The 17396-nt window shown below is 41.3% G+C and overlaps 1 protein-coding gene across 1 annotated transcript; it reads left to right on the forward strand.

Annotated features, from left to right (window-relative positions):
* Positions 1-1558: 1558 nt before the first annotated feature.
* CA5A (carbonic anhydrase 5A) lies at positions 1559-12674 on the forward strand (the record flags this gene model as incomplete). Its single annotated transcript, XM_080351705.1, has 7 exons — positions 1559-1661; positions 2954-3151; positions 7000-7118; positions 8732-8827; positions 9003-9065; positions 10902-11057; positions 12495-12674. The coding sequence occupies 7 exons, from the start codon at positions 1559-1561 to the stop codon at positions 12672-12674; spliced, it is 915 nt and encodes a 304-aa protein (XP_080207831.1).
* Positions 12675-17396: the final 4722 nt, after the last annotated feature.

Raw genomic sequence — 17396 nt, forward strand, 5'->3', positions numbered from 1 at the left:
TAACTATGAAATACGATTCAAAGCAAGCGGCAGGATGAAGGGCAGGAGCTGAGGGGTGGTGTTCTGCTTGTGGCTGCCCAAGGGACCCGGCAAAAATGAGGACACTTACTTCATCTTTCTGCTTTTACTGACACCGTCAGCTTTCTACCGACTGCCCTTGTGTTCCTTGCTGGCAGCTGTAACACAGAAAAGTGCAAAGAATGACCAATGTTTTAGTCACAGTTTCATAGAGGCCTGCCTCAAGCAGTCTCATGTGATCATAGAATCATTTCAGCCAGAAGAGACCCTCAGGATCATTGATTCCAACCATAGCCCAACTCTAACATTAAACCATGACCCTAAGAACCTTGTCTAAATGCCTTTTAAACCCCTCCAGGGATGGTGACTCCACCACTGCCCTGGGCAGCCTGTTCCAATGTCTGACAGCCCTTTCCATGAAGATTTTTTTCTCAATATCCAATCTCAACCTCCCCTGGCACAACTTGAGGCCATTTCCTCTTGTCCTATCACTTGCTACGAACACTAGCTGAATGGGCCCATTTTACCATCCCACGATATGCCCATTTTGGCCTTTGGGATAGATGTAGGTAGGTATAGTGCTCATAAAGTTAACTTTTTAAAACTTTTCTGTGTGTGGTTTGGGGCAGAGACCCTGCTGAGCCAGACCCACCCATACCCCTTTGGGACAGGGATCCTGCGCCAGCTGGGGGAAACTGAAACCTACTCGACCAAAACTAACCAGAGACGAATAAACACTAATCCCTTGAAGTGTGTAAACAACCCCTGACGCTATCACCCTGAGGGAAGGTACATTTTGGGGGTGAATCATGCACAGGGATTAACCTGACCATGGGAAATGGTGAACACCCACCCATAGGGAATCACAGAATGTCAGGGGTTGGAAGGGACCTCGAAAGCCCATCCAGTGCAATCCCCCCATGGAGCAGGAACACCCAGATGAGGTTACGCAGGAAGGTGTCCAGGCGGGTTGGAATGTCTGCACAGAAGGAGACTCCACAACCTCCCTGGGCAGCCTGGGCCAGTGTTCTGTTACCCTCAATGAGAAGAAGTTTCTTCTCATATTTAAGTGGAACCTCCTGTGTTCCAGTTTGTACCCATTACACCTTGTCCTGTCATTGTTTGTCACCGAGAAGAGCCTGGCTCCATCCTCCTGACACTCACCCTTTCCATATTGATCACCATGAATGAGGTGACCCCTCAGTCTCCTCCAAGCTCAAGAGCCTCAGCCTTTCCTCACACGGCAGATGCTCCACGCCCTTCATCATCTTTGTTGTCCTGCGCAGAACTCTGTACAGATAAAGAGAGCCCTGTCCTCTCCTCTTCTCTTTCTCAGTGTTGTGACACGATAAAATGCCGGTGACAGGCGGGCTCGGCCCGCCTCTGAGGGAAGAGCTGACACCCTCCCCGCCTTGCCTGAGGCGGAGAAACGCCCGCCCGGCTGAGGGGCGATGGCGGCGGGGGGGGAGCCGTGCCGGAAGGGGCCGCGCTAGGCTGGGCTGGGGCGGTGGCGCCCGGCGACTCCATCGGCTCCTCCGCGATGCTGCCGCTGCTGCGCCGGGCTCTGGTGGCCGCTGCCTCCCGGCGGGGGACCCGGCGGTGCAGCCTGGGCGCCTGTTGCTCTTACCGCCTGCGAGACGCCCGTGAGTGCCGCCGCCGCTTCCCTCGGGGGGTCCGTCCCGGGACAGGCTCCCTCAGGCCGGCGCTGCCGTCACCCACCCGGCCTGAGGAGAGCGGGTAGTGCCCCGAGCCCCCTTCGCCCTCCCCGGCCCGGCTCTTGTTCCCCGCCGCGGGGCAGCCCCAGCGCCCGGCTCCCTCCTGAGGGGGCTGCCGGTGCCGCCGAACTCTGTGTAGAAGAGGCCGAGTGCAGCCTGGCTTTGTCCGCTGAAACATCAGGAAATGGCAGTAACAGTAACAGTTGCGGTACTTTTGGGGGGTGTTTTGCTCGCTCACCTCTGTCTTACCTGCGTGTTGGTCACCGCGAAGTTTGCCCCTTGCTGAGGAAACGGAGGGGGAAGGTTGTTTAGCAGCCTCTCGTGTGAGTAGTTTGTCAAAAGATTTTATATTTTTTTTTTCTTTCTCTTCGTAAAAAGCCACAAGCAGTTGTACCTAATGAAGCAGCCGGTCGCGCTCTGCTTCAGGTTCTTTCCATTTCGGGTTCGGTGGATGGACAGAGCACAAAAAAACTTTTGTGGGTCATGGATGTTGTGGGACAGCAGGTGAACAAGTGCTCCCCGGCCACACAGACCTCAGTTCTGGCTTTAAAAAGAATAAAATCCTGGAGAAACTTCATGCATCTGCCCTCTTCCTGCCAGCGTGAGGTGCCCAAGCTGCCCCCAAAATCAGTAGTTTAGGATTTTACACGTGTGAGGATCAGCTGTATGTCCTGACTGCATAAAGTCGTCTCGGTGCGTATAGGTGTGGGTGTTCAGAGCCCTGCCCCCTCGCAGTGGTGAAACCCCATAGTAGATGTAGGCAAAAGACCAGCACCTTCAATAGACTATTTTTTGCTTTTTAGTGGGAATTAACCTGTGGCTGGTGTGATCTGACATGATGGAATGGGTGTGTAAGGAAACATGATGTGCTGAGACTCTGGCAAAGCTGTAAAACAGAAGCCACCTTAAAATCAATTGGCAGTAAAAGGAAAATAATTTTCTGAGAAATACAGGATCAGAATTTATTTGAAGAGCATGTTGCAAATGAGGAAAAGTATCAGCTCTGTCGTAAGTCAAATTACTGCACTTCCCTGTGTGGCTGAGTCATGCAACTGGAATGTATTATTATTTTTTTTTACTTTCCTGTTCATCAGCTGACTTGAATTAGGCTTTGGAGCCAATATGCCAAAGCACCCCTTCTCTTGCCAAAAAGTTCTGAAGCATTCAGTTGGAAGTTCTGTATCATGCATTAGAGCCTGACTCTCTTCATCATCTTCCAGTGCATCCACTTTGGCAGAGCCCGCTTACCATTCCTGGAGGCACCCGACAGTCTCCTATCAACATCCAGTGGAGAGACAGCGTGTATGACCCCTTCCTGAAGCCTTTGAAAATCAGCTACGACCCAACAACGTGTCTTCACATCTGGAACAATGGATATTCATTCCTGGTTGAGTTTGATGATTCTACTGATAAATCAAGTAAGCAAAACTCAGAAAAATCAATTTAATGTCTTACTAATACTTAGGAGAAATATTTGCATGATGTAAAACCACAGCACAAATGTTGAAAATGAATGTATGATAGAAGAATGCTTTACCTAAACATGGGTTTATGGTGATGGGAATTATAATGCAGAAGTTCTATATAGGCCTTGCTTTTACTGTGTATTAGAAAAATCAATTTAATGTCTTGCTAATACTTAGGAGAAATATTTGCATGATGTAAAACCACAGCACAAATGTTGAAAATGAATGTATGATAGAAGAATGCTTTACCTAAACATGGGTTTATGGTGATGGGAATTATAATGCAGAAGTTCTATATAGGCCTTGCTTTTACTGTGTATTTATTACCATGGTCATTATGCACAAATCCTCTGTTGTAGGTTGAAACTTATCTTTACTGCACAAGCCTGAAGGCCCTGCTTTTTGATTAGGTCTCAAAATACCACAGCTTTATCTACATGAGTCAATCTTTATATATATCTACTTAATTTTAAATGAGATACTGTCATTACACTTTATTAAAGTAATCTGCCACTTATCACTTTTGTGGTGTTAGCAGGTATATTTAATGCATTTGAGGTAATCGGCAGCAAAATGACTTGCAGTTGGAAAGCATACATACTTATCTCAATAAGGTTTTGGAGGATTCAATAATAGTGAGCTGCTACCACAGGGAGCAGATGTCTATGTTCCTGTGTTTTAGTGTAAGCAGGAGTATGTGCATGCAAAATCCAATTATGCATTCCAGCAATTTTTTATGAATAAGTGCACCAACCTGAGAAGCTATTTTTTTTTTAAATGCTCAGTAGAGTGACTCAAAATCAAGATATTGCTACCAAATTCTTGATTTCCTGTCTATTTTTCCTTTTAAAAGTTGACTTTACCAAAGGATATTGCTGGTATTTATAAATTGCTGGTATTTGTATTTCGTAAAGGTGGGTGAACTGGTAGCAGTTGCTTGGGGATATTGTGGAGCTCATGATTCATGTTGTTTGCTCAACTTGACCTAGAGGCAAAAACGGAGGGACCCTGGGCAAGTTTGAACCTGTTCCATTTATTTATGTTTAAGGTGACTGCTTACCATGAGAGATGCTAGAACTTTGTAAGGGATTTAGTAATGCTCTTGGGAAGGAAGCTTCCAGCATGCTAGTAAACAAATGCTTTGTCTCTGCGGTACCACTATTTTTGGTTGGTGTTTGGGAAGAGGATGATTGCTGTGATAGGTAATGAAGAAACCAAGCAGTGCCCTTGTATTCTTACAGTACAAACTGCTATTGCGTTAGTGAGGTGGGGTTAGAGGAGAGGCTGAAATGGAGACATCACTTATTAGCTCATTAGTGATTTTAACTTAGTAACTCTAGATTGGTTTTCTTTTAATTTAGCACTCTTTTACTTCATACAGCCATACCCTGCTATCTGTTGAGGATGCATTCCTGAAAAGTGTTAGGATTCACAGTTTGATGGATAATGAAGTTATTTTGTTCTGCAAGAACTGGTGTAGTGGAGGGGAATTGCCTGCAGGAGGTTAAGAAATCTGCAACATTTAAATACCCAGGGACAGTTTTATGACATAGAGACAGCATGGGCTGATTAGGACTTTCAGAGACTGGTTGCTCAGAGCACATCACAGCTCTGCAAGATCTTATTTGCCTCACCTATAAAACTGAACACTTGAGGTAAACTTTAAGTGTGAGCGATCTTGCTGCCTCTGGATGGCTGCCTTATCATCCTCCTCCTCAAATGAATTAAAGTCAATGAAGGGTGATGATGGCATTAAAGGATCAGTGATAGAACTCAAAAATGACAGAGAAACAACAGATCACAGGGTGTTGCTGGATAAATGGCTAAGTTTTCAAGTGTCTGCCTCTTTTCTCCACCTTTCCTTTCTTTACTGTTGCTATTTCTGGTTTTTCTTTCTGCCAGCTTCTGTCTAACAATAGTAGAAATCCAGAGAAGGGAGCTTATGGATAAACAAGCGAAAAAAAAAAAAAAAAAAAAGAAAAAAAAATCGAAACAAAAGATGAAAAGGAAAAAGAGCAAAACGTGCATCCAGGATAGACAAAAATGCTGAACTCCTGAGATGAGGCGAAGCAAGACCTGGGGAAAAGACGAAGGTAGTTCTGCCATGGGGTGTTTGCTCATGGGCAGAGCAGGAGGATGAAGAGGGTGTGGGGCAGGTACGTACACAGTGTGGTCCTGGCTGTGCTTGAATCCCATCTGCAGGGAATGGAGGCTGAAACACAACTAGGGCTACAATAAAAAGCTGATGTGGTCCTTTCCTGTGGTTGTTGTTAGAATTCCTTTAAACTGTTTTGTTTTGAAATTATCAAGACTGGGATGATGAACATGATTGTAGCCACTTAGGGGTTCACATCACTGCAGAATCAGGAATGGATGGTGTCAGAGCACAGAAACTTTAATTCTGAAAAATTTGGCAGTGTGGGCCACATCTTCATCCCATCCCCAAAAGTCATCTCTCTCCACCATGATTTGGTTTTTTGTTTTTAATGATGGTCAGTATTGCACTTACGCTAAGAGCTCAGAAAATGTCCATTTGCCTAGCTTGTTTTAGCTTATTCTTTTATCACAAGCAGGCCTATCTCGTTAGGATTTCAAAACTGCTGGCTGGCTTTAAAGGGAGGGGAAAAAAAAGATAAGAAAAGCTCTTAATGCCTCTCATTGTTTTCTCCTTAGCATTAAAATGATTAACTTATTTTCAAAAGTAGTGTTGGGATTATGTACTTTAAACAGTGATTTGCTATAAAATTTAACCATAAGGTACAGCTAAGTAAAAATTGGCAAATGGGTCTCTACAGATACGTGTTTGTTGTTAACCCTTTGGAAGTAATTCTGGTCTCATTTACCGGATGTTGTGATGTAAGAATGAGCAAGGCGACTTTGCAGGATGTTCCTGGTTCAATTAGGAGGAAATGAGTAAAACCCAACAGCGCACAGAAAACTGGGAATAGACTTTTTCATTCATGTATTTGCAAAATGATGAGAGGCCCGCTGAAATCAGGAGAGCGGACTGAATGTTTACCTTCACTTGTGGCAAAAAAGGCCCTAAAGTTTCCAGAAACCCAGAATTTTGCCCATAGCCAGACTGTAATTTTAGGTGCTTTGTGGAGTATAGCTTGAACAGTTTCCATTAAGCACAATATTAGTGTATTTCTGGCTGTGCAGGAAATCTTTTAACATCGGTTATGCAGTCTGAAAGCTCTGTTGAAGCAGAATGGTCTGTTTGAATTTTTGTAACTTGAAAAAAAAAAGAATCAGAATGAAACATTTGGCACAATGTACTGATTTTTCTGGCAAAATTGGATTTTTGAAGTCTGTTTTTGTAATGGGAGATTCCAATATTTTTCATAGATATTGAGGCTTTGCTGGGATGTCATTTAATAGATCTGTTCATTGCTTTGTCATCATACATGTATTTTCTGGTAAGGCAGTTCTTATATACCTTCTCAAAGAGAAGAGTATAGAAGGGAACATGTAATCACCATGACTTTGCCCAACTTGATGTGAAGTGGAAAAAAAATTCCCTTGAGGATGAGGAGAATATTTAGTTTATCATCTTCAATTGGATATAGGTGATTCAAACTGCAGGGGAAAATTGTGATGTGTTTGCTTGATCAATTTTCTGATAGCAAAATAAATTGTAAAAATCGCCAAGCACTAGGGGAATGTTTCAGTTAAGAAAGTTGTTCCACCTGATATTTTTTTTTCCTGGACAAATTTATGTCGAAGAAAACCTTCTTGTTACTTGTCTGGACAATTCTAAATCGTGTTTATTAAAATGTGTGTCTTGTTTTGTTTTTTAGTAATCATTGGAGGTCCCTTGGAAAACCAATACAGGCTCAAGCAGTTCCATTTCCACTGGGGAGCTATAAACGAGTGGGGTTCAGAGCACACAGTTGACAGCAAATTTTACCCAGCTGAGGTATGAGGTGAAACATTGAACAGTGCAGATATTTGTGGGGACAGAAGGCTTGGGCTATGAATACACTACCTGCTAGAAAACCCCCAATTTGCAGAATAGCAGCTTACTGCTAAGGGTCAGACCTGGTAGGTGCCACAGCTCTGCTGCTGCTGTATTAATAAGTTCATCTTCACTGTATTTTCTGAAGAAGAACGCGGTCTTAAAATTGAACGCCGTCACCCTTACTGAAAGTTTCAGTAATGTTTTCTTCTCCCCAAATGTCCCCAGGGGTTGGACAAGCTGATGGCAGCAAAGTATCGTTGCTATTCCAGCTCTGGCTGGATGGGGTTCCACAGCTCTGCTTGTCCTTCCTCCTTTGGAAGATGAGAAGGATGAAACTTAAAGCAAACTGAGAGCACAGTCAGATCTTACTGAGCTCCCAGGTCCCAGCTAATGGAGTGCAGATCAGGTGGACAGCAAATGTTAAGGTAAATGAGCAAGCTCAGATCTCAATTAAAAAAAAAAAAACAAAAACATGCTTTACCTTTGAGCTGCAAAAAGTTCACTAGAGGTGTAGGATTGCCCAGTCCTTACTGCTGTAAAATTACTTGTCTATTATTGCTAAACGCTTGCAAAGAAACAAATGACATACTAAATACTCCTTTCAGAAAATATTTAAAGAGAAAATGGAAGATTATTTAATTCTCACACCCACACCTGTAACTCTTGAAGCCTGGTCCTGCTTTCTATAAAATAACTGTCTTGTGTATGTAACCCCAGAGCTGTGGCTGATATTAGAGAGTTTATTCTAGTCATCAACAGTTTTTTGCTTGTTTCCTTAAGTCATTACAATAATATACAGCAGAGTTTTATGACAATATAGTGGTTATCATCATCACTTTATTTTCTGTTTTCAACTTGGAAGCAATTATTAAAGTAGCAGAACTTTTTTGACTAAGTAGCTACTGAGGTAGAAAGAGAGTCAATAAAAAAGATGGAGCAAACGGGAAAAATGCAGATTAAGTTGCTCGGAGAGGAAAGTGTGACAGGTATAAATACACAGTGACATGCCAAAGAGGGAGAACTTGAAAGATGCTGGTTGCTTATTTTTGAGATGTTTATCTCCTGTTGATGTGTTCATAATGACGCCTGTCAGCTTGGCAAGATATTTATAACCAGCAAGACTGTATGGCTGAGTTTTGGGGCTGCTGTTGGCTACCTAGGGAATACACAAAACCCCTCAGAGGGATGCTTGGGTTGGACTCTGAGAGATTCAAAGGAACCTTCTGTTAAGTGCAGGAGAATGTTCCTCAGCAGAACAGTGTTCTCTCTTCCTCCTGCTCAGAGATACAAGGGACCTTCACTTCCAGGCACACTAAGCTTTCCTGTGCCTTTAACCAGCATCCTTGCAATCAGTTTCCCACAAAGAAAATCCCTTTCATATCTGCAAAATACAGTTTATGGTTCTTTGGCTATTGTTTCAAAAAAAAGAGGAAGTGAAGTACAATTATTTTCCAATAAACTTTCACTCCTCATTTTTGCGGCACGCTGCGGTGTCTCAAATTGCCAGGGACCAACAGTAGCAAAGAACAAAAGTTACGTGCATGTTGATTTTGCATTCATTTCTATTTCAGTTGCATTTGGTACACTGGAATGCCGTTGCGTACCCAACTTTTGAAGAAGCTGTAATGGAAGGCAACGGCTTGGCTGTTATTGGAGTGTTTTTAAAGGTAATTTCACTTCGTGTAATAAGCTGTAATGATGCCTTTTTCTTTTCATTTTGTTAAAACTGATTTAGGATAAAATATTTCTAGATCATTGTTGTTGTTTTTAAAAAAATACTGATTAAGGTAGATATGTAGAATATCAGCTTAACGATTCTCTCACTCCCACTTTTCTTTGCAGCTGGGAGCGCATCATGAAGGGCTGCAGACACTGGTTGATGCCTTGCCAGCAATTAAACACAAGGTAAGTATTTAAGTGTCCCACCACTTGTCACTCAGCGTAGCTAAAGCAGTCATTCAACACGAAAAATACTTGGAGAATAGCAAAACATGACCAAATGCTTCCTTCCCTAACTGTCAGTCGGGGGCCTGATTGACACCTTGGGTGAAACTGTCGATTATACTGGGGGAAAGCTCATTTTTAAGGAGGAATTGTATCCTTCAAGCTTTCCAAACCTCTTGGTTTAAGAAACGATACCCTTAAAAGGGCATTCACATCTTTAATGCTTGTCCTCTCAGGAGCCTGTCCTTCCAGTTCCGCGGAAACACAGCACTGGATTAGTTTCTTTCTGGTGTTTAACTGGAAGGAGCTTTCTGTGCTGTGTAAATGGTAGTTTATTTCTTGTGCAATTAAGGCTTTCTGATATTTTTTGGTCTGATCTTTGAAGGGGACATTATTTTTTGCCTTTTCTTTTAAACACCACATTTTCTGCTAGGGGAATGGGACTCTTTCTTCATAGCTGAGTTCTGCCAGGAGAGGGAGCGCTGGGTCTCTGGTAGCACTCAAAAGCAGCTCATGCCCGTTCCTTTTTGAAAGTACACACGAAAGTACACACCGTGAACTTTGGTGGCTTGTAAGCACATCCAGGTGAAGGCTGTGCCATTGTTTATCGTAGTAAGGATTCTTTTATCCAAATAAACCCGATATTTATGGCAGTGCAGTGAAAACTCTGGTAGGTAAATGCCAAACAAGTAAATTCAGTGCTAAAAAAACTACAAAAATCAATGAATATGCATCCATTATGAGAATATATTTTACAGTATATGAATTTGAAATAAAGTGAGGATCTTTTAAAGAAAGAGTAGTTTCAAACATTAGGCTCATTGAGCTGCATGTGGGCTGCTCCGAAAGGGATCTCATTTCGAGCGGCTGTCAGTCACCCAGCAGCTGCTCAGCACTTGAGTTAAAAAGAAACAACAAACCTTTGTTGCCTTGTGAGCGTTATCACTGACTTCAGCTGCAAACCCTGAGAAACGTCACCCTGCTGAGGAGGAGGAAGGTCGGATAATACCCGTTTGATGGCCTTGACCTTCCTCTCTCATGTGACGGGTGAAAGTTCCCAACTAGAATCTCTTGTCCAGCTCCCTATTTTTGGAAAATTCTTTATTGTAACATTTCTTAGTGGGAAACTGATAACACCTATCTAAGGAAAAACAGATATTTCCTTTCCTACATTGGCAGCATATCCTGGAAATACCCCAGGAGTAAAATGTTTGTGTAGGAATTGTGGGCTCTGAAGCTCCTACCTGCTGGCTGGTGTCTCACTTGTGAGAGAGCACGTTCCAGAGACATCAATACTTGACGTGATTTAAATAAAATTTTAGTCCTCCTCCCTTTGCCCACTGCCTAAAGTCACGTGTTGAAAAGTAAAAGCGCTGTTGTTTGCAGTGTATGAAGTATATCTGGCAGAACTACCCAAACTTATTCCACCATTTATTCTTTCTTTGTCCTGTTTGCTTCCAGCTCCCACAAAGACATAGTCGGTTGTTTCTTCGCACTCCTTGTTTCTTCTGCACTGAATCCCTAATGGCTGTTGAGGACAACAGAAATATTTAAATTTTGTCTACTCACAAACTGCCTTCTGTGCCTCAAACCCAGCTTACCAATTTTGTGCAAGTTTATGGGGTTTTAAGTTATTATTTTATCTAGATCATTATTAGTAGTCACAATAACTAGTTTTTCAAATGCATGCAAAACATGTACAGTGTTTCATCTCATTGTTAAGATCTCCCTGAATCTTCTGTCATAATTTTTTTTCTAAACGCCAATTTTTTAAAATAAATTCTTTCTGGGATTTAGGACACTGTGATTGAGTTCGATGTCTTTGATCCCACCTGTTTGATTCCTTCGTGCCCTGATTATTGGACCTACGCAGGCTCCTTGACTACTCCCCCGCTTACTGAATCGGTGACGTGGATTATCAAGAAGAAGCCAATAGAGGTTGATGAGAATCAGGTAAATCTTGTGCTTTTGTTTCAAATCATGCCATACCTGTTTGGCTGTTGCCACAGAGGGGGAGATGCACTCAAGTAGTTCCTTACCAGCACCAGTAATTCATTGTGAATACACAGAGATCAGCGGCTGTAGGCATGTTTATACTCAGCTGTACTGTCCTTGAATTCCTTTTTTTTAATTCCCTTTTAAAAAGGACAGAAAGCCAAAGTTTTCAGCAAACGTTTGCGTTACAGAAGTTATTTCAAGTGGAGGAGTTTGTGGTCTGTTCTGACACCAGCCCGAGCTTGTCACCATATGCCCTCTACTGCTTTTAATTTTAGAACTTCATGTTATTCCTTGGTAGGTGTAGATACAAGTAGGAAATGGTCAGAAGGAAGACTCATTGGAATTGCACTGAAATCGTGGGTTTTGTTGGAAGTTTTGGGGATTTTTTTTTTGTCTGTTTGAAGAAGTGCAGTATTTTGAGGGGCATTACAGCATGGGACAAGTCTTAGAGAGTTTTACAAACCAAGTAGGAATGAACAACCCCCAAAAATCTACTATTTTTTCTTGGTTTAAGAGGCACAGAAAGTTATCTGTGCACTGTCCCTGTTTTTTGAGGCTTTGACCAATAAGTGTGAATCCAATGACATGAGGCAAAATACTGAATTTTTTTTTTTTACACAACTTTAGCATAGAGCTGTTCCATCCAGAAGATCATGCTCCAGACAAACACTAACTCAAGAACGGGCATGTACGTGCTTCATGGTTCAGTTTACCTAAAGGAACAGGGCAGGAAGAACTGAAGACTGTTAACAGAGCAGAGAGAACTGAATGCCTAGTGTGTCATTCTTCTTTTCAATTTAAACTTTTTCTCTTTTTTTTTTTCTTGGCTCTTCACTCTCATTCTTTTATGGCATAGAGAGACTCATAGTTTACTTAACATCGGCATGCCCTTGTGAGCATTAAAAGCTGATCTGCTGCATTCTTATTGTAATCCCCAGTTATAAACCACTGAGAACAACAACTGTGTAGATTCTTGCTTGTTGAGGTTCCCTCTTTTCTGCGTGCCAGTATATACATGTCTGAATAAAATAACAGAATTCCAGGAAAGGTGTAAATTAAGAAAGTCAGAGAGGTTTATTTAAATATGGTGTGTGTTCCCGTATTTGAATGGGAATGGTTTCAGTCTCAGATGTTGCCCCATTTGAGATTTAGTTTGCCTAAAGATGGCAGGTGACTGACAATTCATCTTCCACGTTGATAGGGATGATGGTGTAATCTTTACCAGCAGCTGACAAAGAAGTGCCAGAAGTTCATGCTACAATTTCTCAGAATGCAAATGTAATAATACCTTTATTTTTTTATTTTCCGAGCATGAATGGTTGTGTTTTGTTGTGAACTCCACTAATTCTCCAGTTACAAAAGTGACAAAATGGGACATTTTCTCCTTCTCAGCTGGAGGCGTTTCGGATGCTGCTCTTCACGTCAGATGGTGAAGAAGAGAAGAGGATGGTTGACAACTTCCGCCCTCTTCAGCCCTTGATGAACCGAACCGTCCGTTCATCCTTCCAGCGCAGACATCTCTTGGACGCTGAAGTTCAGCCCAAGGACCGTGCTGAGCAGGTCAGGCCATAACCGGCCCATGAGATGTTATGTCCAGGCTGCAATACCTGGATGTCACTGACATTTTTTACGTATTTTTCCTTTTTCCGCAGTGTGTGCGCTGTATGGTTTCACAGCCAGCTGGTTTCTGTTCTGCTAGGTGCCGTTTGGCTTTCAGTAGAGAAGCTGCGGTGTGTTTTTAGTTTTGCCTTTTTTCAGAAATAATATTAACCCTTTACAAATTGGCTTGCTTTAAAGCAGGGATTCATAAGGAATTACTTTGACAGTTACAGGAAAAACAAGGGCAGGAGATCTTTTCTCCTGCCTCTTTTCTGAATTGTTCGGTGTCTCCTCAAATGTTCTTCCAGTGACTTGTGTGAATTAATAATCCCAACTAAAAACGTGTTAGCAAGCAGGATGTGTGAAGAAGTGAAAAGTATTAATACTGACCAGGTCCTTTTGTGGAATTGTTTCAGAGGTTTGAGAACTAGTTTCTCTGCTCACATACACAGAGACATTTTATCTTCTTCCTTTTTCCTTGGTGCTTAGGATAATGAGAAGGAAAAAAATTCCTTACAGAATTGAACCTCTTTCCATTCTCTTGCCTGCATGACCCATGTTTGATATGGATGTCACAGCATGTCCACTCTGTCAAAACCACAAGCCAGAAGACTTTTTCTAAAACCTTATAACAAATGCAGAAGCCTTTAGCTTTGGCAGCTTTTCCTTTTCGGTATTAATAATGTGCCAGGAGAAGAGAGATGAAGAGAATGCACCAGTATCTCAAGACTGGCAAGAGCAGTAAATTAGGCAAAAATGTCCAGTCGATTCCAGGAAGTCGATCACATCAAAGGAAAGCAAAATCAGATAAACCCCAGCTGACCCTCCCAATGGTATTTGTGAGGAAAAAAAACATTCTGAAGCCTAATCCAGTGCTAGGAGAGTATGGACAAAATGCAGCATTCGGATACTTGAAATATTTTTTTCATAAAGCACCAGTGCACTCTCTCAGTAGTATTGTCTTTTGTACTTTTCTTATAAAGAGAGTTGTCTTGCTTCAGGACAACTGGGGACCACATTGTGTTATAGCACCTTATGATAAGGAAGTGAAGTGGTGGTTGAAATTGATTTGTGGACCAGACAAAGTTGCTGTGTAAGCTGCCAGCTGCGGAGCCTTACCCGAGTGGGAGGGTCCCATTGCCACAAGCATTATCTACCTCTGAAGGATACTATTATACTGCTACCCTGTTTCCCTGAAAATAAGACAGGGTCAGTATTAATTTTTGCTGTTAAAGATATTTACATTTTTACATGTATAGCTGCCTGGATACTATTTAAATTGACTTTTTTATGAACAGTAACTAGGGCATATTTTTGGAGTAGGGCTTATCTTCCGAGCATCCTCAAAAATCCTGTAAAATCACACTAGGGTTTATTTTCAGGGTAGGTCTTATTTTCAAGGAAACAGGGTACTAGACGTAATTTTCTCTCAAGCACCTTTCTCATTGGCATTTTACACTTTAATGTATTTAAGCGTGCCCATGCATGAAATTAATGTACCAAATGTCTGGTCAGATTTTCTGAGGAGGAGCACGTCTGTCTGTAAGCTCCCTGTGTGATTTTGATTGATTGTATATGAGGAATCTTGGAGAACAGATGTTCCTTGCTCTGCATCTGCCGGTGAGCAAGGTCACTGGTTGCTGCTGTGATTCAGCACAAGTGATGCCAGCACGCTAGCTCAGAACTTTAGAATCAATACTTTTTATTTTTTAAGCCCAAGTGTTCAGTTTAAAAGCACTTTAACACTTTTTTTGCGTGACTCTGATGATTTTAGGGCTTTTCAATGTTCATTTAAACAATGAAGTGCCCAGGTCCTGCCTTTGCTTCCCCAATCACTCTACCTCAGGCTGTTATGTTGCAGCAGTTGTGCCTTTCTACCTTGGCAGTTTGAAATGTGTGCCCTTAACCTTAGAGTGGCTCTATGCGGTAAATGTAAGAAAATCTCTTTTCTGTCCCCATGTAGCCTAGATATTTTTACTGTGTATTTGTTAAAAGTATAGTCATGGAGGCTTTGGAGAATAAATGTATTATCCATTCATATGGTTAAGAAGCTATACTCCATATATATTTAGATAAAGTCACATCTGAAGATACTTACATGAAGCTAATAAATACTGGTGTATTCCATGTGGCAGGATATATCTTCAGATTCATTACCTCTCCAAAGCCTGTACTGCTCAGCAGAACCTTACTATCTTGGGTGGACTCTGTAGAACTATACAATCTATATGAACTTGGTTGAACTATACCGTATTTGGCATCATCAGATAGACTTTTCACTGTGCTCCTAATCTGCAGAGTCACATCAGTGATGGTTTTGCCAGAGAACGACAGGTTCCAAAAAAATTTTGGAAGGGAGGTCTGCAGTTCTGGCACCAGTAAAAGAATTCTTCTACGTTCTGCTTGAGTGTATTTGATCTAGTTGGGGTTAAGCTGGAGTTTTTCAATCAGCGTGTTCTTGCAAATGCTGTTCTGAGGGGGACACTGTAGAAAGATGGCAGTGATGCAGAATGGGCACGGATCTTGTCTGTCTTTGAGATTTTTGCTACTCATTAGTAGTAGTTAGGAAAAAATGTAATATAAACTCATCTTAATGTTGCCTTTATATTTAAAAATATAGATGACTAAGCTACCTATAGGTAGCCTGCATCAAAATATTAACCTACTGCCTTATAAATACTGAATACAGTAGAGAGGACTGAAATAGGCTCTGTCAGGTCAGTGAAAAGCCACCCGTTTGTTTTATTGATGAAGACTTAGAAGTATGAAGGGAACAGCTTGTTTAATTTGGATCAGTTTGAATTACCAGCTAAAAACATACATGAAAATTAAGTGTCCTTGACGTTGCATGTTAAGACAGCATTTCTGAATTAGTGTATAATCTCTTATATAAAACGCAGTGTTTTCTTGAGGCTACCAGTTTAGTTCTTAAAAACAAGCAAACTATCAGGCCTGTCCTACCTGAATGGGTCTTTGAAAAGGCTTCATGCAATTGCTCCAAGTTTTTTAGTTGCCTTGATAATTTCCACTGAGTTTTTGTGGACCTCTGATCCTCTGAGCTTGTTTCACTAGTTAATGTAGCTTTCCTAGCGTATGCAAATACAAAATACGCGTTCTGTTCTTAGGGTACTACTGTGGTGTAAATGTTGTATCTCCAGATGTCTCATAATGCTGTAGTTGTGCTCATACCCAATCGAATTCTCCATGATCAGGTTTGCTCCACTGAATCCATTTTTCTCCTAGTTGCATGAATCTATTTCTAAGATGCTCATCATCATCAAAGGTAATGGTGAATATTCTATTTTCAGTGCTGTATTTAAAATTCTCATAGAGGTTTACTTATTTTGTTAAAAGTATAGTAATGGAGGCTTTGGAGAATAAATGTATTATCCATTCATATGGTTAATAAGCTATACTCCATATATATTTAGATAAAGTCACATCTGAAGATACTTACATGAAACTAATAAATTGTAATAATTTTTAGCACTGATAGTTTCAAATATCTGAAAACAGGGTCAACACAGAAAATATTAACTTGACTGTCTTACAAAAATAAGCCTTACAGGGATTATCTGTTACAGGTTTTTTGCTGCTTTTTTGAGTCTTACATTTATGTCACAGTGTTTTAGCACCTCTGGGTAAGGCAGACAGTGTCTCAGTTGCAGGGTGGATTGTTGTTTAAATTAGCAGGCTGGAAATGAACAGAAAGGGGTTTTTTGTTTGTTTTAACTTTTATGTTACAATAACTCTACTGGCCTTGCAAAAGCTAACTTAAAGAAAAATAATTCTGTTTACCTGCACATGTATGTAAAACAGGAAATGGGATATAATTATTTTGCCTTATTCTCTCAGTTACTTGGGGATATGGGGGGAATGATTTGATTGTTGGGCTTGAGCTAATTTTCTAATGATTTTGCACAACTAAGTGAAAGTCTCTTTGAAAGGTCTCTGCATAGGAATCTTTAGGCTCTTCTTTTAGGTGGCACCATACAAAAGGATCAGAGCACACATTGGTATTTGTCCTTGCACAGTAGTCACTTCCATCAATTAATACTGTGCTGGAAGGTGTTCCTGGGGCAACAGCTACTAGGAATTAAAGACTGTAATTGAAATAATGTTGAAATATTGAAATAATATTCCATATTCTGACATTCCAGAACTTTCATACCCGGGCACCTCAGGTGTTCACCAGCACGTGTCCCTGGCCGGGCTTTTGTTCTCTCCTGTCGCCATGGCTTGAATTGATATTTTTAAAAGTCTGATAGGAGTGTATCTTTTGGCTATGAAAGCCATAGAAATGGAGAATGTTTCGATCTCAGAAAAACCTGTTGGGTTTTAGAATACTGGAATTCTACCTGATTTACTTTTGAGGACGGGTTCCGTTTTCTGCTCAGATTCGTAGGCAATAGTGCTGGCATTAACATTTGAATGCCTTGATTTTGAATGTCTTAACTTGTATTCGTTGGCACATCTTTGCTTTTTTCTTTGTGCGACTTGTTTACGTGGCAGTTGTTGCATTGTGTATTTTAATATACATTATCTGCTGCCTAATCATAATTTACTGAAATAATTGTCTTTGCAGACAAAATGTGTAACAGGGAATGTCTTTTGTTCTCCTGAGATACAGGCCTTTGTTCTCAGTTTTTACCATGTAAAGAAACTTGTAGCTGCCGTATTTAAAACTGTTAAAAT

The sequence above is a fragment of the Nesoenas mayeri genome, assembly GCF_963082525.1.
Source record: "Nesoenas mayeri genome assembly, chromosome: 12".
Taxonomy (NCBI): Eukaryota; Metazoa; Chordata; class Aves; order Columbiformes; family Columbidae; genus Nesoenas; species Nesoenas mayeri.